Source organism: Mytilus trossulus, chromosome 11 (genome assembly GCF_036588685.1).
Source record: "Mytilus trossulus isolate FHL-02 chromosome 11, PNRI_Mtr1.1.1.hap1, whole genome shotgun sequence".
Lineage (NCBI taxonomy): Eukaryota > Metazoa > Mollusca > Bivalvia > Mytilida > Mytilidae > Mytilus > Mytilus trossulus.
The window spans coordinates 19,211,497-19,233,170 of NC_086383.1; the positions used below are offsets into that span (position 1 = coordinate 19,211,497).

The 21,674-nt window shown below is 30.7% G+C and overlaps 1 protein-coding gene across 1 annotated transcript in view; it reads right to left on the reverse strand.

The window, feature by feature from the left end:
• Window positions 1–21,674, reverse strand: part of LOC134689809 (MAM and LDL-receptor class A domain-containing protein 2-like) — a 156,970-nt gene that overhangs the window by 85,913 nt on the left and 49,383 nt on the right. The window contains exons 26-42 of the mRNA XM_063549774.1: window positions 13,718–13,806; window positions 13,043–13,178; window positions 12,531–12,709; window positions 12,225–12,306; window positions 11,522–11,707; window positions 10,304–10,639; window positions 9,766–9,921; window positions 8,825–9,172; window positions 7,611–7,727; window positions 5,449–5,814; window positions 5,077–5,199; window positions 4,274–4,612; window positions 3,630–3,725; window positions 2,549–2,884; window positions 1,686–1,796; window positions 1,138–1,224; window positions 77–409 (exon numbers count right to left, since the gene is read on the reverse strand). Of these exons, the coding sequence (XP_063405844.1) occupies window positions 77–409; window positions 1,138–1,224; window positions 1,686–1,796; window positions 2,549–2,884; window positions 3,630–3,725; window positions 4,274–4,612; window positions 5,077–5,199; window positions 5,449–5,814; window positions 7,611–7,727; window positions 8,825–9,172; window positions 9,766–9,921; window positions 10,304–10,639; window positions 11,522–11,707; window positions 12,225–12,306; window positions 12,531–12,709; window positions 13,043–13,178; window positions 13,718–13,806 (3,420 nt within the window). The remainder of the gene's footprint in view (window positions 1–76; window positions 410–1,137; window positions 1,225–1,685; window positions 1,797–2,548; window positions 2,885–3,629; window positions 3,726–4,273; window positions 4,613–5,076; window positions 5,200–5,448; window positions 5,815–7,610; window positions 7,728–8,824; window positions 9,173–9,765; window positions 9,922–10,303; window positions 10,640–11,521; window positions 11,708–12,224; window positions 12,307–12,530; window positions 12,710–13,042; window positions 13,179–13,717; window positions 13,807–21,674) is intronic.

The window sequence follows — 21,674 nt, forward strand, 5'->3', positions numbered from 1 at the left end:
CCACATCTTTTTTATATATCAATCATAGTTAAAATACTTATTTGGAAAAACTTTTTGAAAGAACCTATTAACTTACCTTCCATGCATTCCCCTGGCTGTAATACAATATCATCAATTCGTAAACCTCCATAATTATTGGACGGGAAAAATGTCTCAAAAATCACACTGAAATTTCCACTTGGAACAGTGGTCTTGTACTTTACCCAGAATGCACTTCCAACCATGCTATCAATTGTATACAATGGTGTGACAAGACCATCTGTATCTTGGAGTGCCACTCTCAAGTGACCATTGGTAAAAGGATAGGACTGGGTCAAGAATGACAAACAAGACACGGTAGGAATATATTCCATTGGCGAGCGTAGTAAGTGGAAGCCAGCCATGGAGATATATATGTGATGATTGCCACCTGAAAATATAAATAAGGATAGATTAAATTCTCACATTATTTTATTATAAACCTAAACCCAGTTTGAATACTGTACATTCAGAAGTTTTAACATGCATTTATTATTGCAATTGTTGAAAAATGGACAGATACTTCGAGATTTGTTATAATGATTTTTAAAAAGAAATTACAATAGGAATAAAATTTTACATTTTTGTTTTAATTTGTTGATGTGAGATGTATCTTGTTTCTTCAGATAGTTTTGAATATTGATTTTCCTGTTTGAATGGTTTTACACTAGTCATTTTGGGACCTTCATAATACTTTCGATGTGAGCTAAGGCTCTATGTTGAAGGCTGTACTTTAATTGACCTATGATAGTTTATACTTTTTTTTTCAATGAAAATCATCTCTGAATGAACTTCTAGATGCCTTTAGATTACATGTGGTTTTTGTTTTTTTGTTTTCTGTTTTATTGATGTGTAAATGATAGGGTATTGTCTTCCTATCATGTTATACAACTTAGTATATACAAACAGAGTGAATAAGTTACTTAGGGAGTCACATGAACTACAAATAATGATAGACTGGGTGTGTCCTTGGATAAATCAAAACTAGAGATATATACAGTTTATTTACTGTGTATAAAAAATGGGCTTAATATTCAGATTTTTTTTTATGGAGAATAAGTTATTTATAATATATCTAATAAAATAACTGAATACTATATAATAAATATTCCTACTTACTTGAGTCATTGACTCTGATGATATAATTGCCTGTTATGTTGTATTCACAAGCTCGAGCAGACTCAAAATCACAAGAGATGGAGGAATCTGAAATTATAAAATTGCATAGGATAAATATTCAAGTGGAGACAATTTAGTTTCAAGGGAGATAACTGTTAACACATAATGAATGTTGTTGCTAGCTTTTTTTTTATAACATATATATATACAACAGAATCAATCTAGCTGGTACTTTTTTTTAAAGAAATTTAAAACCTTTAAAGTCTTGATCAATGTTAAATATGGGTGGTGAAAAGTAATTTGCTAGAATCTTTAAAAAAAAAACACCAAAAAACAGGTCAACATTTTTGCAATCTTTTGACATGTTCATGCAGATACGAAAATAATTATATATATACAAGGAACTACTTGAAAACACTGACTATTGTATCATGTTTGTTTTTAAAAGTACAGATTTCATTCCCGTTTTATATTTGTTTTTGTATTTTTGCTGGGAAATCATATGGTATTTCATTCCAAAGGATATTTTCAAGGGAAATATAACTCACCGCATGATTTCTCATCACTTCCATCATTACAATTTTCAATACCATCACAAACAGAGGATTCTGGGATACATTGGAGGTTAGAAGCACATCGATGTTCATCAGCATCACAAACTGTAAAAAAATGGGGTTTTTTTAATCAGATTTTTATGACATAGCTTATTTATTATCAAATTTTCATGAAATTATCTTTTTAAAAATAGTTTTTCCTGAGTTTTGTTCTTTTTTTAACCAGATTTTCATGACCTTGTTCTTTTTTAATCAGATTTTCATGATATTGTTCTTTTTTAATCAGATTTTCATAACACTGTTTCTTTTTTAATCTCAGATGATGCAGAAGTGAATATTGTGACCTTTAGGATTGTTTCATTTCTTAAAAAAGGTAATGAAATCTATTTGATAAATGTAACTGCCAGTGAGGAATATTTATACCTCTCTGTTCAAATTGTCTGTGTTTATAAGAAGCTTTTAATTAAAAGTTTTTATTTAAACTAACTTCAATTTCAAACAGTCACATACTTTCTGTAGAAATGTTTTCAACCCTAAATAGGTTAACAAATGTAATGATATTCATTTGCATAAGGTCACTTACTCAGGGTTCTCTTAAAGACGCGAATACGCATCCTGGACGCATGAAAATCGAGCTGGAGATGTTATTTTTGTATCCCCTAAGTCCGAAACACATCGTCTGGCCAAGAAGATTCATGATCACTGACAATGTTTTGGCAGAAAACTAAACTGGAAGTTGATGTGGAAAAATTTATGTAATACATAGATCCCAGGGCTCACCATGAAAAATTCCTAAGTGAGTACCCTACTTACTATCAAATGCAGCTTATTTCTAATTGACTGAAATTCTTACTCACCAATTGGAGGACAAATTCCTGGTGAAATAGATATATTATCAACTCCAGCTGTTTCAATACGGGAAGAACTCATTGAAAAGGGAGCTAACTCAAAATTAATGAAATCAAACTGTTCCTCTATCTGGTACAGGAAGTTCTTCCATGTACTGGTTCCCTGTAAGATGACTCTAGTAGATTCTGAGTTTTCTCTATTGAGTAACAATGTAAGATGAGCAATTGAACTCCCTGTGAACGTGTAATTGAACTGTAAACACTGAGTATTACTCGAGTCGAGGTGGTTTGGTGAAACTAACAAGGATCTAGAGTAACTGGTGGCTGTGACTGACATGTAAAAATCTGTAATATAAATGTTAAAGAGTTTAATCTTCTTCGATTTAAACCAAATAAATAAAAGATATTCAAGAAAGTTTACTGTTTTTTTATGATTTTATCATGCATAGAAAACATAGAACAGAAATTTTTCCCTCAAAATTGTACAAATTGTAAGCTAGATTTTACTTCTTGAAATTGATCACAGTTAACCAAGTACCAGATGTCCTACCAAAGAGTAGGTAACCTGCAGAAAAAATGTAAACTCTGGAGTCAAAAGTCGGTAATTGGCTGTTTCAGAATTTTTCATAAAGCAGCATGGGCAATTTCATTGTTCGTACCCCAAAGTGAAAATAACGACTTGACATTGGTTAAATTTCCATTGTTTTGGACATTTTCATCCTATTACGACGTTTTTGTGTACGCTTTTGAAAATATTACCCAGAATGCATTAGATTCTGAAGGCGAATTAGAAAAAAGTCGATTTCATTTAGCAGTCACTTTTAAACTGAATAATATCACTAAATACTCTACTGTGGATACATTATAATTCATTGGATACCAATTTTTGTTTATTTCGAAGGTACAGATGAACCAAAAATTTAAATGTCAAACAAATAACAAATTTTCCTTAGGACTGTACGAAGAATTCAACAAACTTGTAAGTTTTGCTTAATCCACAAAAATTGGTACCCACGAAAATAAATGAATCGTCAGAATTCTCTATATTTAGACAGTTGTATAGTTTGCATATAGCCTATATCAATCTTACCTCCCATCTTGTTGTCATGTTCTTTTCTCTTCCAGGCATCCGACATGTAGTATCCACATACGGCAGAGTCATCAAAATCACAGGACAAAGATTTAACTGTAAAGATTTAATAAGTTTATATAAATACATTCCTATCAACTTTGGCCTCTACATTCAATCTAAAATTTGTCTACAGCTAAGTAAATAAATTGTTATCATGTATTTCACATCCCTTTTACGTCAAACATTGTAAAAAGGTGATTCTTTTGTAAATTCCATTCGTTAAACTTGACAAAAATTGAGGCTAGTTTTAGTAAACTCATAGAATTTTAACCACAGGTGATGATTCTGTGTCTCTAAAGAAGGTCAATGACGAACTATTGTCAATAAGTGTGAAACTATAAAGCACAACCTGACACTTTTAGTTGTGTGCTTTTTTATTTGTTGAAATTTATATCAAAATATTATGTAGACTTCAATTTAAACATGTGTCTTATATGGTCCTTTATCTGTGAAAATTACTCTTCAGGAGGATTTTAATTTCGTTGTTAAAGACCATAAAAATGAATAATGAATATAGCAAAGATTTTCGGGTGTCCCATCTAAGGATCAAACTCTGAGCAAAACCTAACCAGAAAATAACCCAATTTACAGTAATAACTTACCTGGACAGGTTTTAGCTGACAACACAACATCATCAATATATACATCAGTATGGTTATTCATTTGAGTTTTGTCAGCCTTAAATCTCAGTGTTACCTCCCTTGGAGATGGTACAATAACACAGTATGCCTGCCATGCAGCTAATATTGGCTTAGTTGTCATAACTGTTGTAAAATCTCCATCTTTACTGATGGAATACATCAGGTTTTGAGCACTGTTCGAATTGTTTATCATATATTTGAAATGTAAGTACATCGTAGATGATATGGTGATATTGGGAAATTCTACCATTGTTGTATCCCCTTCCTCTCCTAGTGATCCATTGGCAACCAAAAAATTATCTGAAATCAAATCATAAATAGTTAACTCATTGGTAATCCAAACATTATCCTTTTTGATATACATTGTTTTTTTTGTCAGAGCTTTCCACCCCATCCTCAAATATCAACAATAAATGCAAATCTTGAAACTCATTAAAATTTCAATACATTACATCAGCAAACAATCACACACCATATATTTATCATCAAGTCTTCTGTCCCTTACCCTTGAAAAGATCTGATAGCTTCAAGTACTTTAAAGAGTACAACAATTCACGTTTCAGAATCTAATGCATTCTGGGTTATATTTTTAAAAGCAAACACCAAAAGGTTGTGATTGGTTAAAAACGTGATAAGCAATGGAAATTCAACAAATCACCTAACTTTCATTTGGGTGTAAGATCAATGAGATTACCCATAGTCCTTCAGATTCTGAAAAAGTGTAATCTTTTTTTCAACAGATATTTCCCATGATTCATACTTACCACCATTAGAGTTGTGAACAGTCCATTTGTATGTATATACTGTGGGACATTTATCTGGTGTGATGATATTATATCCACACAAATCAGAGGGATCAAATCCACATACAGATTCGTGAATACCATCTACAATAAATAAAACAACATTAGATGAATGATTGTAAATAGGTAAATAACGCTGTTTTGAAATATACAATGCTTTGATTCTCACTTATAACATATATATGGCATTTAGTCAATTTCTTCATGTTCATGTATGCAATTCATAAATTAATGATCAGCACTTGTATTGTAAATTAAATAATTATGTTAAATATTTAATTATTTATAACAGTTTAACATTGAACTGATGATTGTTGCAAGCTCAAAACTTACCATTACAACCACTTGTTGATACTTCAACATTATCCACCGCAGTTATCTGAGTGTACCAAACAGTAGTTGTATGTACATATACTATTGCTATATTCCCAGTCACGGCACCCAAACTTATACATTTCTTTGTCCACTGATCAGCTTGACTAGTTGTTGTCCATAAAATATTGATGTCACTATATTCTATGCTTCTCATGGTAGTATTACCAGATTGTTCACTAATCCATCCAACTTCAAACTTTGTGTAACGAGAGTTCAAATAGTCAAAGGTAACACTCTCTGTACCATAAGCTTGGAAAAATTTGGTAAAAAGAAAAGTCTGACTTCCTTCGTATGAACTGCCACTTAAAGCATAAAAGTAACTTCCTGAAATAAAAATATTTTTTTTAAAGTCTAATTTTTTTAATGTTAAATAAAATATTGGAAGAAACACTAGTATAAATGAGAACTTTATTTAATATCTTTGCTCCTATTCACTAAGGCCGTTTTTATTAAATAAGTTGGTTTACGGATCCGCCGACCCGAATTTTCGCTAATTCAAATAAAAATAAACGCACATTTGTCCTTAAAAATTATTTCCGCCTACCTCATATTTATCGATTTACTAAGAAAATTTTAAACGGAATTTTTGTCTTTAAGTTTCGTATTCTGGTTCCTATTACTGCATTAAAAAAATCGTAAACCAGTGCACCGGAAACGTAACTGGTTATCTTTCCCTGACACCCAAAAGCGAAAAAAGGTCGCCCTGTTCTTGACGATACCAGTCGCATCCGTCATCGGACATTTTCAATTTTTAACAAGTTGATGAAACATCGTTTTTTTATTGATAATTTAAGAAATTAAGACATAAACGGTTCATTATCTTAAGAAAAGAGGCTGTTCAAAGCATTGTATTTGCAGTGTGTAGCATTTTATTTGATAAAAAATACAACTCAGCACCTCGAACATTTTTGCAAGTTCTGGTGCTTGTCACTCGAAAACGTACATCAACCTAAATTTCGACGGCAAAATAAGTTTGTTACTTCATTTAAACGTGATAAAAGTTGCCTCTAGTAAATGTTTAATCCATTTATTGCATTGAAAACGTCATGTTCCTTTCCAAATAACTTGTCAAACATCGTTTATTTTTGTAAATTTTCTTGCATTCGTTCGCCATTTACCGATTTCTAAACTACGGATCTGAACCGGACCAGCTAAGACCGAAATCCGTACTTTTACAATAATTATTATGGACGCACCGGCGAAACAGCTGACAGACGAATATTGACCACAAAGGGAAAAATTATGTATGTCACATGCATTAAGAGGCATTTTAGTTACATCTAATTGATTGGTGTCTATAATTCCCTTTATTTTTTATAGATTAAATTTGTTTCAAACTTGATTAAAGTTGCTTAACTCTGAGACTATCACAGTTAGCTAATATCAATATATTATGGACCAGGTTAATAACTTATATATTTTTTGATGAGAAACACTGAATTTTATACTTAAGATAGTTTTGAATTAAATTGTAATTGATATATTATAATTTCTTTACATTTTTCAAAATAAAAAAAAACCAATTTAGTGCTAGATATTAAATATTTAGTTGGAAGTTTCTCACAAGAACCTAAGTAAACTTTTGATTTGAAATGTTACTTTAATTGTATACTCAGATATGAATTGAACAATATAAAAAGAACATTATTTACATATGACCCTTTATACTATAGTAAAATCCAAACATTGTAGGGCACCACACGAATGAGCACTTCTCTTTCAAATCTCACCACTTCTCCCTATCAGTTTCAAAAAGAGAAGTTGCTTCTTCCTATAATTCTGAAGAAGTGTGAGCCCTGCAGATATCCGTAAACCAAATAAAAAAAAACCTGGAAAGATCTAGTTTAAATTTATTTATTTTCCCTCCTCCTACCCTAAGTTTTTTGGGCTGATGTCTGTAAACCAACTTATTAAATAAAAACGGCCTAAAATCTTACCTTGTTTGACCAGCAATATATTTTGGCAAACTTTGCACTAAGAAAATGATGTCAAAACAAATTTACACAAAAACAAGTTAAAGTTGACTCTTCTCCTAATGTGAAAACATGAACATATTTCGGAAAAAAGTAGATATTTGCATATTTAATTTTTACATAAATCAAAACATTGTTATGTTTTACCTGCAATGGTGTTATTTGGAACACCATTAGCTTGACCTCTGACCCACTTCACACGGTAATCGTTCCAGGTAACAAGATAACCACATGACCCATAGGAAAAGTCACATGATGCTAGATCTGAAATTACATAAAGAAAATGTTTATTTAAACAATTAACAAACTTTTATTACAAAGACAACAACATAAAATTGCAAATGGAAATGGGGATTGTGTCAGAGACACCAACCAATCAAAGAGCAGATAACAGCTGAAGGACACCAATTGGTCTTCAATGTAGCGAGAAAATCTCGCACAGGAGGCATGCTTTAGCTGGCCTCTCAACATTCTATCTATGAAAAATCTAAAATTTCATCTACAATTAAGATTTTAGTAAAAATCACTCAATGTTAACTATCCTCCAGCAGTTATTTCTTTCCACATTTTTTTTATTTTCAAGCCAACATTATGTAATGTTAATTCTAAAATTTATTCAAGGTATATTTCACAATTCTGACATTGATAATCATAGGTTTTTAGTATCCTTGTCAGAAATCAACCTTATGCAAAGGTACATATACATGTAAATGTACAAGACTTTGTATGAATTAGGAACATTCAACTACAAAATAAAAGATGAACTTTCAAATTGGATTGTTTTGGAAGTTTTTTTATATCAACTCAATTTTTAAACAGTTACAGTAAAAAAATTAACAGTACCAATTAACTTGCACCAGATGCACATTTCAACAACATTTCTCTTCAGTGATACTCGTGGCCAAAATATTTGAGATCCAAAGCTTATATAAAAGATGAAGAGCTATAATCCAAAAGGTCCAAAAAGTATAGCCAAATCCCTGAAAGGAATCAGAGCTTTGCATGAGGGAGATACAATCCTTAATTTATAATAATTTCTAATATTTTGTAACAGCAAATTTTGATAACACAAAAAAATCAGTATTTTCATGCCAGTACCGAAGTACTGGCTACTGAGCTGATGATACCCTCGGGGACTAATAGTCAACCAGCAGAGGCATCCACCCAGTGGTAGTAATAAAATCAACGGAACTATGCAAGGAAATTTTCATATTCATTTGCATCAGGTCAATTTCTATCTGATGCAGCTCATAAGAAAATTCATAATAAAGTTTTAAAAAAATCTATCTGTTTTAAGGATCATTTTATTCACAGCTAGTTTGACAAGAAAAGATTTTAATTGATTTGCAAACTAAACTTACGAGGACAATCTTCCTCTGTTACTAGAACATCATCTATAGCAATGTCACCAAGGGGACCATCTCCATGGACTGCTACAAAAGTTAATTCTACGTCAGTGCCAGCTAGTATAGTAAGTGGCATGCAAACCTGTTTCCATTCATCCAAATGAGGACCAGTTAAAGTCCAGACTGTTGTAAGAGAATTATCTCCCTTATCTTTGGCTTGAACCAATAATGTGCCTGTATCATTACCATACATATGATATTTAAACTGAAGTTTCTGACTTCCTGTTGCTTTGAATTCTGGGAAGGTTAAGGCTGTTGCATCACCAAGGCTACCATATGTTGCTTCAGCATACATATAATATCCTGAAATATACAGAAATTTTCATCTTTCAAAAAAAAAATTCATTCAAAATTTTAAACTTGTTATGCAAAGGATGATAACCTCAGGAAATTGAGTTGAAAATAACCTGGGAACAGAACTAACAGAAAATGATCCTGATAGGTCTTTTAATTGTCTATCATAATGTTAACATCTTTAACTTATATCTACTGTAAAAGCTACTAAAAATAACTACAACTGTTTATATTTTATTATATTTTGTGTATTTTCCTGGATACTCAGAAAGTATTTCACAGGGGTACTTTATTGAAGCTTGGACAATGAAGTAAAGTTGTAACAAGCAATTTTAAAAGAATATTTATATTTTGTTAAAAAAAAAATTAAAAACTACTGTAAAAGCAGTGGAGGATTTGACAATTTTGTTTGTTTTTTTTGTGGAAAGAATATATCAACGAAATTAAAACCTCCACAAAAATGTGACCATCATATAATATCACTTCCATTTAATGGTAACCACACCACTAAATCCCTAAAAAAATCTTATATAGAGACAAAACCACAAAAGTTTAACCCTTCTAAAAATGACTGTTTCTGCTGTATAAAAGCTATACAGTACCATCGCTGTCGGAGTCTGGTCCAGTCTGTTTAGACATTGTTGGTCCACTATGTCTGATCCACTTATACGTGTGTGATGGTAGTGTACAGGTACAGTTTACACTGTAGCCACAGATTAATGGCTGCTCAAATCCACATTTCTCTTCTGATATTCCAACTGTAAATTATAAAAAAAAATACTTTAATTTTATGGGTAAAAGTAACCACAAATTTATTTATGGTTATTCAAAAATATTTTACATTGTGTCTTCTATAAAGTAATTAACAAGGTTTTCTAGGAGTAATTTTAAAAATTGAAGACTTATGGATGCAAAAATTAATAAAATTAATTAGTAAAAATTCTACATCAAGATGTTTTCGACATAAAATCACAGCACAAAAATGTGCATTTGAAAAATTAACCACCCATTACATTGCATTTTTAAAGTTGTGCAATTGTTTGAAATAAACTGAGTCAAAATATAACTAAATTGTTTTACATCATTATCGTAAAAAAAATTATGCCATAATATGCCAATAGTTTATGGATATAATCTTACCATGACATGGTTCATCTGACACTGTCACATTATCAACAGCAATCACTGCATCATCACCGCTGCTCCGGGATGCTACAAACTCCAGCGACAAATCTCCTTCCTGTGCGAGGGGTACACAGGACATAAGCCATCCTTCATCTTGTTCACCCTCTCTCTTCCATAATGAAGATCTCTGACCATTGCCATTTACTGTGGAAACTTGTAGAGAACCTACATCGTTGCCACCAAAGTAGGCATAAAATTGTAATGTTGACATTGAAGAGGATGTAAATTTTGGCGACAGGAGTCTGGCTGAATCTCCTTCATTTCCATTTCTATTCTGGTAGTAGAAATATCCTATACATAAAAATATAAATATAAAATGCTTATTGATTGCATCGGTTTAAAATTGTAATATATTGTATTTCATGTATATGTACCAAGTTGTACTTTAAATTAAAAAAATCTATCTATCAATCTAAAATAAAATAAAAAATAAAATATATATATATATATATATATAGATAAAAGAAAGATGTGGCGTGAGTGCCATATATATATTAGTAAAAGTGATGAATTGAAACTGTTATTATCTTTTAATAATTTTCTTATATATACAAGCATACAAATTTTACTTAACTTTTTGCCTGAAGAATTTGCTTATTTCCATTTTTTATTCTAATTGATAAAATACTCTACTTGAAATGATTTTCAAAAAATCTTTCAGTGTCAAAAAGTAATGTTACCATGAAATTACTAAATTTGTAATAGGTAGTCTACCTATATATTTATCTACAATATTTTGCAGTACCTATAAAAGTGCAAAATAAAGCAAAACTCTGAAATTACGGAATGATCATGAGTACTGTAGTTGAAGAGTTGCTGTCTTCAATTGGCAAATTGACAGTCTCAAATGCATTTTTCTGGTAATACGTAGCAGAGACAGGAAGATGGAAATTTTAGATTGTTATCCGTGTTAATTGAATTAATGTGTACCTAATTTTCTAATTTGAATTGATTTACATTTGTTATTTCAGGGCATTTCATAACTGACTATGCTTTATGGGCTTTGCTCATTGTTGAAGCCATTCCATTTCTTCTTTTTTATATTCAATACTGTTATTGCCGAGTTGAGTCATTATCATGTTATTACTCAATTTTTGTGTAATTTCATACTGTTATTGCTCAGTTATATACTCAGTCTGATTTATATTTCTAGAGAGAATCTCTCGTACTTACCAATAGATTTGCCACCAACATCAGAAGAAGGTAGATTCCGTCCTGACGAAGAGAAGCTCTTAAACTGCCAGGTTGTATTCCCTTTAATACTTTCTATAGTATAGTTGCATGCCTGTTTATTACTAAAAGTACAGTTGACCCCTGGTTCTTCTTCATCTGCTGGGCATACATAGTCTGATTTAGAATCTGTAAAATATTTTTGTAAATAATCAAAATTCAAAATCAGTATTACCTATCAACTCATTTATGTATTTTGCAGTGTACTAATTTGCATGTTTTATGACAATATTTTTTTGTTAGGATGATAAAATTATCTGTAAGGGCTTATTAAACTATAGAATATTAACTTATTGTTGATAAAGACTCATATGGGTCCCTCATCTTTAATGTAAAATAAACTGAACATGCTAGCTCAAGAAATTGTGAAATTTTGCCTCCACAAAATGACAAAATTTTAAAGTCTCTTTAACATTCGAGTGATCTTACCCTTAAGATATTTGGTGAAAATCTTAATTCTTGACAGATGTAAAAAGTCAACACCTTTGTTTTTCTCAAAAACAAATGGTTCTGCAGCTCATTTCACAAAAAATCCTACGATTACAATTGATCAAAACTTGTACTGAAATGTGTATGACTAACAAGTATTTTTACTTTTAAGATTTTTCATGAAAAGTACTCCTGATAACCTAGAGTTAATACATACCACATGTTCCCCTCATAAGTTTAATTTCATCCAGAGCTATATCTCCAGTGTATGATGAACCACTTATTCCAATAAACTGAATCTGAAAAAAAACCAACATATTATATAATCAAATTTCTAAAAAAGATAAAAAGGAACTGCAGAAACCAACACCTCCTAAATTTTGTGTTGTAAAAATGGAGACTGACATATTTTCCTGAAATCGCAATAATAATCTCACATTTTTCTTCAATATTAAAAAATCGCAATAATGAATGAACACAATAATTTTTGAATTTACAGTAAATGGAATTCAAGCCTATATACCTGTAATGATGAAACAGCTTGAATATCAATACTGGCAGAATGCCAAATGTTTCCCTGATCGTACTTCTTAGACCAAACAACAGTCCCACTCCAATCAGTACTACTTCTAACTTTTACTTGAAGCTCATTTATAGTAGAACCATACATGTGGTAATAGAAAGAAAGGCATCTCGGAGTTGCTGCAAATAAATCAGAAAAATCATACAAATTCTTTTAAGAAAAATAATTTAGTAATTGTGTGTAATTTGTTATTTATCAAGTGCTGTTGGAATCTATTATACAGTTATCTTTAGAGTTAGTGCTTTTCCTGTACAGGTTTTTATTGTATATATGATAGTTGGAAGATGCGGTATGATAGCAAATGAAACAACTATAATAAATAAAGGTCATTGTACAGCAAAAGTCATACTGCTTAGTTGGCTATAGAAGTCTTTGTGTGTTCTTTTATAAGTGCATCTTGCTTTTGATAAAGGTATAAAAGTGGAAGGGTTGCAATCTTAAATAAATCTTACAATCAAAGGTAACATTTGTGTTCAGTGAAGCTGTCATACCAGTTGACCCACTACTGGTTTCTAGAAATATATAATAACTTGAACTGCTACCATCATGACCAGTGCAGGGACCAGTAGCAGTGGATGGTGTACAACTCTGAAATATCACAAACATACATATGTTTCTTCATAAATGCATATAATTAAAAAATGGAATATGTCAAAACATCTATGTTTCTGATCTTAAGATATGTTTCATAACTTAAATGTACAGATTTTTTTTATCAAATTTTTATCAACATTTTTCTTTCATTTTTTTCTCAATATTTTTTTTCAGTTTTTTAAATCAATATTTTTTCTTTAATTTGACAGAAAAGGGACAGCAACTCTATTGATTTATCTCTTGAGAGACTATACTTCAAATTTTCTTATTCTGTTGTATAGCAATTAAGATTACAGAATCAATGTTGCACAATACATTTTATTTTAATTTTTCTAAAATATTCAAATGTATTGTGCTAAGAAAAGAAGCTGTCTTTGGTTTGACTTCACTTGGCATCAGAAACAGGACTTCCTGCACTTGATGAGAGCCGCTACCAGACAAATAGATTGTTTCTGGGGATTAACCAGCAATCAATCAGTTAATACTGTTTATAACATTTTTCTAGTTTCAAAACTCTACTTGATGATACTTACAAAACGCCTTAGCCAGTACACTGATGATGAGGATGAAGCTGACAAAAACATACAACCAGAGTCGAATGAACAATGGTACTCAGATATATCTGAAAAAAATATAACTTATATATTATAAAAATCTATGAATATTAGTAAATTGCACCCCTTCAGGTTAATGAGGGTTTTCAATTCATTTTTTGATTGCAAATGGCTGCAAATGATTGGTCTAGATATTTACTAAAATTAGCAAATGTGATGCAGAAATATAATTTAATTGTTTGTTAGCCTTTACATTTCAATATTTATGATTTTCTCTTATGGCAGCATCTTTTTTAACCAAAAAAGAATAAGAATGTGTCCATAGTACACAGATGCCCCACTCACACTATCATTTTCTCTGTTCAGTGGACCGTGAAATTGGGGTAAAAACTCTAATTTGGCATTAAAACTAGAAAGATCATATCATAGGGTACATGTGTACTAAGTTTCAAGATTCATGGGACAAATCTTAATACTATAAAAGTTGTCTCCACTTTGTAAAATAGTTGACTATGTCATAACTGATAAATCATATACAGGATATATAAAATTGAAAGAACAATTATACTGCAAAAAACTAGAATTTTGTTTTGACATTAATTCAATCAAAAATGTCTGCCATTTTGATGCTAAATTCTTGTTTTTATCTCTTTCTTTTTCTTTCCAGTCCTTTATTCTTTTTATTAATTATTGCATTTCTGCAATATCATTCCATTACATTTTGTTTTGGTTTAGTTTATGGTGAGTTATCCTGTTTATCATTTTTATGCATCTTTATGTTGGTGAAATGTTTTTCTTTAGTATTTTTACACACATTGAGAATAATCAGATATTACTGTTAGATTTTTTTAAGGTCATATTATGTGCTAGTGTATTTACTGACATCATATCATGTGTGCCCTGAAGGTATTAACTGTTAATTGTCAAGGTTTAGGAGATAGTGTTAAAAGAAGAGATGTTTTTAACTATTTAAGAACAAAGAATTACAATATTTACTGTTTACAAGATACTCATTTCTTATGTGAAAATGAAAATAATATAAGAGCTATGTGGGGATATGATAGTTATTTTTCATCTTATAGCTCAAATTCAAGAGGTGTAGCAGTTATGTTTAATAACAACTTTGAGTTAAAGGTCCTAAAAGAAAAAAAAGATGTTGGTGGTAATTATTTAGTATTAGACTTAGTTGTTGATACTTTACATTTTACATTTGTAACTATTTATGGACCAAATATAGATACTCCTATTTTTTATGATCAAATTATGTCAATTATAGATGATTTTGGTAATGATAGCTATATGATATGTGGTGATTTTAATCTTGTTCTCAACCCTGATATAGACTATTATAATTATTTACATGTAAATAACCCAAATGCTCGGGAGAAAGTTTTAGAAATCATTCAGGAAAGGTGTCTCATTGACCCTTTCCGTGAACTTTACCCAGATTTGAAGCGTTTCACATGGAGAAAAAGAACCCCCTTTAAACAAGCAAGGCTAGATTTTTTTCTTTTATCTGAAGATTTACTATGCTGTTTGAAAAATTGTAATATCGAGCCTAGCTATCGCTCTGATCATTCTATGGTTGTATTAAATCTAGAATTTAATCCTTTTGATCGAGGTAGAGGATTGTGGAAATTTAATAATTCATTATTGTATGATCCAGAATATATAAAGATTGTTAAAGAAAAAATAGTAGAAGTTAAAAAACAATATGTAATTTATGATATAGATAGAATTGAAGACATGAATAATGAAGATCTCCATTTTAATATTAATAGTCACTTATTTCTTGAGACAATGTTGATGGAAATTAGAGGTAAAACTATATCTTATTCAAGTTATAAGAAAAAGGTAAAAGAAAAACAAGAGAAAGATCTTAGAAATGAAATTCTTATTTTGGAAGAAAAGGTAGATGAAGGTTCAATACAGATTTTGGAAAATAAAAAATGTGAATTAGAAAATATAAGAAAAGAAAAAATTAAAGGGAAGATAATTCGATCAAGAATACAATGGGTAGAAGAGGGTGAAAAACCTACTAGCTATTTTTGTGGGCTAGAATCAAAAAATTTTACAAATAAGATAATACCAAAAGTAGTAAAAGAAAATGGAGATGTAATTTCAAAACAAAAAGATATTTTAAAAGAAGTAAAATCTTTTTATGAAAATTTGTACAAGAATAAAGACAAGTCAAAGGGAGATAAATTCAGTAAACTTAAAGAAGGATTGAAAGATATAAAATTAAAAAAACTAACTGATGATGAGAAAAAAAATCTTGAAGGTGAAATAACAATTGAAGAAGCTGGTTTGATATTGAAAAATATGAAAAATAATAAAACACCAGGATCTGATGGTTTCTCCACAGAGTTCTTAAAATTTTTTTGGAAAGATTTGAAAATTTTTGTTGTAAACTCCTTGAACTACAGTACTGAGATTGGTGAACTATCTGTTACGCAAAAACAAGGAATCATTACATGCCTGCCGAAGGGAAATAAGCCTAGACATTTCTTAAAAAATTGGCGACCTATATCTTTATTAAATACAGTATATAAAATTGGCTCTGGAGTTATAGCAAAACGCTTTAAAACAGTTTTAGATAAACTGATAGATTTCGATCAAACTGGATTTATAAGTGGGAGATATATTGGAGAAAATCTTCGTTTAATTTATGATATTATGCAATTTACTGAGGAAAAAGATATTCCAGGACTTTTGCTGCTCATAGATTTCGAAAAGGCATTTGATTCGATTTCTTGGGAATTTTTAACCAGTGTCTTGAAGTTGTTCAATTTTGGAGAATCAATAATTAATTGGGTTAAAGTTTTTTATAACAATATCAAATCAGCTGTAAACCAGGGAGGACATCTATCAGAATTTTTTTCTATAGAACGAGGCTGTAGACAAGGTGATCCCTTGTCGCCTTATATTTTTATTCTCTGTGCTGAGATATTAGCATTAAAAATACGAAATAATGATAAAATAAATGGTATTACAATTACACAAGTTGAGCACAAACTTTCACAATTTGCTGATGACACATCTCTTATTTTAGATGGTAAAGAAGAATCTCTGAATGAAGCATTAAATGAATTAGATTGGTTTGGAAATATATCTGGTTTAAATATTAATTTTTCTAAAACACAAGTTATTTGGATAGGAAATAAAAAGTATAGTAATGAGGTATTATGCCAAAATAGAAACCTTACATGGGGAGAAACATGTTTTAAGGTACTAGGTATAAGCTTTGATGTTAATCTTGATAGAATTGTAAAAATTAATTATGATGAAAAAATTGTACAAATTAAATGTGTAATAAGACAATGGTCAAAACGAAATCTTACTGTTATTGGTAGAATTACTGTAGTAAAGACATTGATATTGCCTATTTTAAATCATTTGTTTATATCCTTACCAAATCCAAGTGATGATATTTTAAAAAATGTTATTCAACTTATGTACAATTTTATATGGAGTTCACCAATTGATAGAATTAAGAGAGATGTTTTACAAAATGATATTGAAGATGGTGGACTCAAAATGATAAATCTTAGTGCATTTATTTTAGCACTGAAGTGTACATGGATAAGGAGATTATTTAAAACAGACAACAAATGGCAGAATGTTTTTTTGTCAAATGTTCATGTAGAACTTGAAAAATTTTATGGTTGTGGAAGTGTTTATATCCAAAAATTACAGCAACATATCAAAAATAAATTTTGGCTAGATGTTCTGAAAGCATGGCAACTTCTTAGAGAAAAAGATGAATATGACAGTTGGGAATGCTTTCTTGCTAGTCCAATCTGGCTTAACAATAATATAAAGGTAGCAAATAAACCTATTTTTTATAAAGACTGGTTTGAAAATGGCATAAGATTTATAAATGATATTGTAAATGAAGATGGGACCTTTTTCTCTCATCAAAAGATAGAAGAAATGTATCAGATAAATGTGAATTTCATGAGATATAATAGTATTATATCTGCTATACATCAAGCATCAAAATCATTTGTGGGAAAAAATCACAAATTAGAACTACCTTTAATTCCATCTGCTATTAAAAGACTTGTTAAAAGTTCAAAAGGATCTAAAGATATGTATATTGTTTTGAATAAAAATGGAAGTGTTCCCACTAGTCAGTTAAGATGGACTGAAATTTTTGGCTTTGATCAAAATCATTGGAAAAAAATTTATAAACTGCCATTTGTTGTCACAAATAATACTAAGTTACAGTGGCTACAGTTTAGATTCAATCATCGAATCTTAGCTACAAACAAATTTCTTCATAAAATTAAGATTTATGATAATCCAAATTGTACATTTTGTAATAGAGAAATTGAAACATTAGAACATTTATTTTGGGAATGTGAACATACACAATTATTATTAGAACAGATTGAAAATTGGTTTCTAACCAATGGAATTAGTGTACTTTTTAAAAAAGAAGTTTTTTTGTTTGGTAACACTGCAAAAATATCAAAAGGCAATGCAGAAAATACTATTTTTCTTACCATAAAGCAATATATTTATAATTCCAGATGTTTTAAAAAACAACTGACAATAAACTCAGTAAAAGAAAAGATAAAATATGTGTATGCAATGGACAAAAATATTGCTATGAAAAACAAATGTGAACATCAGTTTCTCAGAGAATGGAATGCTTTTGATATATTACTTAGCATGCTTAGTTAAGTACAAAAATGTATATACATGTTATAAATGAAAATGCTGTATTTACTATACTAAAATAGAATTCAATTTCTAGATGAATTATATTGAAAACTCACCACACTATTCTCTCTCGCTCTCTTTCTCTTTCTATCTCTCTCTCTCCGGTGTTCAAACTGCTTTACTCTTTATCTTATATTTGTATATTTAAAAAAAAAATTGCTTCCTAATAGAAAGATGTATTGATTAGATAATATCTATAGATTTATATATTATATATTGCTATTATATTTGTGTATATTATGTTGTAAATTGGAAGTTATAAATAATAAAAATAAAAAAAAAAGTTTCAAGATTCAACTTCATCAAAAACTACCTTGACCAAAAACTTTAACCTGAGGCAGGACAGACGGACCAACGGTACGACGGACAAACGGACACACAGACCGAAAAATTATGTGGGGCATAAAAATTTGCATCAATTCAAAATTTTAAAACTTTTGATTTTTTAAGGGGAGATCACTCAGACAATTAAGTTTTATAAAACTTAAGCTGGAATGTAAAGTTTATCTATCTGTTTTATTATGTAACACAAAAAAGAGGGAGATAATCCTTGATAATTTTATTTACTCAAAACACTTTATAAAATTTATTTTCTCATATCTTATTTTAGAATTCTATCTTTATTAAGTTTTCCTACTATTTACACAAACATGCTTTTTCATTGTATAATCCTTACATAAGCTGATAATTTTGCACAACCCATGATTGAATTTCATAGGTAAAAAAAAAACAATGAATTAAAATGTTCAGCTAGGTACAAATTTACTATAGGCTTATATGCAGATTATGGCAAAACTAAAAATCAAATATTCACAAAACTACAATTTTTATTAAAATCTAATTTTAGTCAATACAACCTTGACCTTAGACATAGTGACCTTAAAACTAATCAGGATCTTCCTTTTATTCTATGTGACCATATATCCAAGTTGCAATCCCATATGTAGTAATTGATTTGGTATCCAGATACATGTGAACCACTTTTTTGCACAAAGTTCAGTCTAATTTAGTCACTATGACCTTGACCTTATTAATCTAAAATCAATAGGGATCTTTCTATTGTTAAATGTCACCATTTATAATGCAAGTATAAGGTTGCAGTCCCATATGTAGACTGTTGTAAAATACTTTTACATTCTTTTATAATAGACATTTTCGTTTAATTGGTAAACGTCTTAACGTCGTTTACCGCGGTAATTATGTAACTGTATATTCGACGTCGCGACTTAGCGACGTTATTGTATTCCTACATGTAGTTTAGATAAAGATTTCGTTCTATGAAGACGTTCTTCATCATTTCTTTAGAATATATGTCAAATTGGTGCCGTGACAAAAAGAACGATGAGTTCTAAACTCAAAGCTATTAGAGCTGGACATCGTGGTGCAGTCACGAAACTACTGAAGGGAGTGAGCGGAAATGTGGAGGAGTTATTGAAGGAATACGATGTCAATGAAATAATTTCAATCAGGGAAATGATACGGAAAAAGGAAACAGTTATCTCGGAACTCAACTACAAAATTGTGGAAGAAATTTCGGAAGAGGATATTCAAGAAGAGATAGAAGAAGCCGACAGGTATGAATTTGATATTCAAATTACTTTAACGAAATTAGCAAAAGTGATCCAGGAAGCAAATAACACAACATCTATGAAACAACAACAATTAAACCCGCACGCCACAGAATTTACACTTTCAAACAACCAAATGAACCCGACTCCAGTAAGTTTTACGCCAGCAAATAATTCGTCATCTACATTTTCAAACTCTAGTATGTACCATAAATTACCAAAGTTTACCCTACCCACGTTCGGAGGAAATATACTGGAATGGCAGCCATTTCGGGATTCCTTTTGTGCAGCAGTTCATGAAAATTTGTCCTTAAACGACGTTCAGAAGTTTAACTATTTAAGGTCTCAATTGTACGGAGAAGCAAGCCAGTGCATCTCAGGATTACAAATTACAAACACAAATTACGCTCAAGCCCTACATGTATTGAAACAGAGATTTGGTCAACCCCACAAAATTGTGAATGCCTATATGCAAAGCCTTATTAGTCTACCTAATCCATCCGCGAATATTAGAGACATAAAGAACTTTTACGACAGTATGGAGAATTACATTCGAGGTCTTGAGGGAATGGGACAAACACATGAATCGTAAGGGAGCCTTCTAGTACCAATTATCTTAAATAAAATTCCCGGAAACATCCGACAAAATATGGTACGCGTTAATGGAAATGATAGATGGAATTTACAGTTAACGTTGCTACGTGACGCAATTCAGCATGAAATTATTATCCAAGAAGCAGGTCAGTCCGTAAGTTGTTATGAATCAGAATCAGAATATACATCTACGTCAGCATTTATAGTAAGTACAAAACGAAACTACGAATCAAATAACAGAGATTTAACCAGCAAACCCTGTAGATATTGTAACGACATTCACGCTCCAACTACATGCATGACGGTAATAAATATTGATGACAGAAAGCGCACAGTTAAGGAGAAACAGTTATGTTTTAATTGTTTGGGAAGACACAGAATTGCAAACTGCAAATCAATAAATACATGTAAAATTTGTGGTAAACGACATCACACAAGTATTTGCAATAAGGCGGAGCAATATACGCAAAACGAAGCAAAAACAGAAACGGAATATTACAATTCAGAAAAACTAGACAGCAATCTCTCAGTAGCAAGCATGCAATCATTAACGACATCAGTAAGAGCTCAAGTACTTTTGAAAACCGTGATAGTTACAGTCTCGTCCGACAAAACCCATTTTAGTCAAGCAAACACCTTAATCGACGAAGGTGCACAGCGCAGTTTTATTACCAAGGATATGGCAGATAAATTAAACTTGAAACCCGTGAGAAATGAAGATATAACGGTCTCAGGATTCGGTGAAACAAATACGAAGGTAAGACATCTTCAAGTGGCTACTGTTTATTTACGAGCCCAGACTACAAAATTAATACCAATAAATGTACTTATCGTTCTAAAGATTGCTCACCCTATACAAACTTACGCAAGAAATCAGTCACATTTTCCGTACTTAAATGGATTTAAATTAGCACACCCTGTATCACGTGACGAGGACTTTGAAGTTTCTATATTAATTGGCGCTAATTACTTTTGGGATATTGTAGAGGACAAAGTTATTCGAGGACCGGGACCAACCGCAGTGAAATCGAAAGTAGGCTACCTAT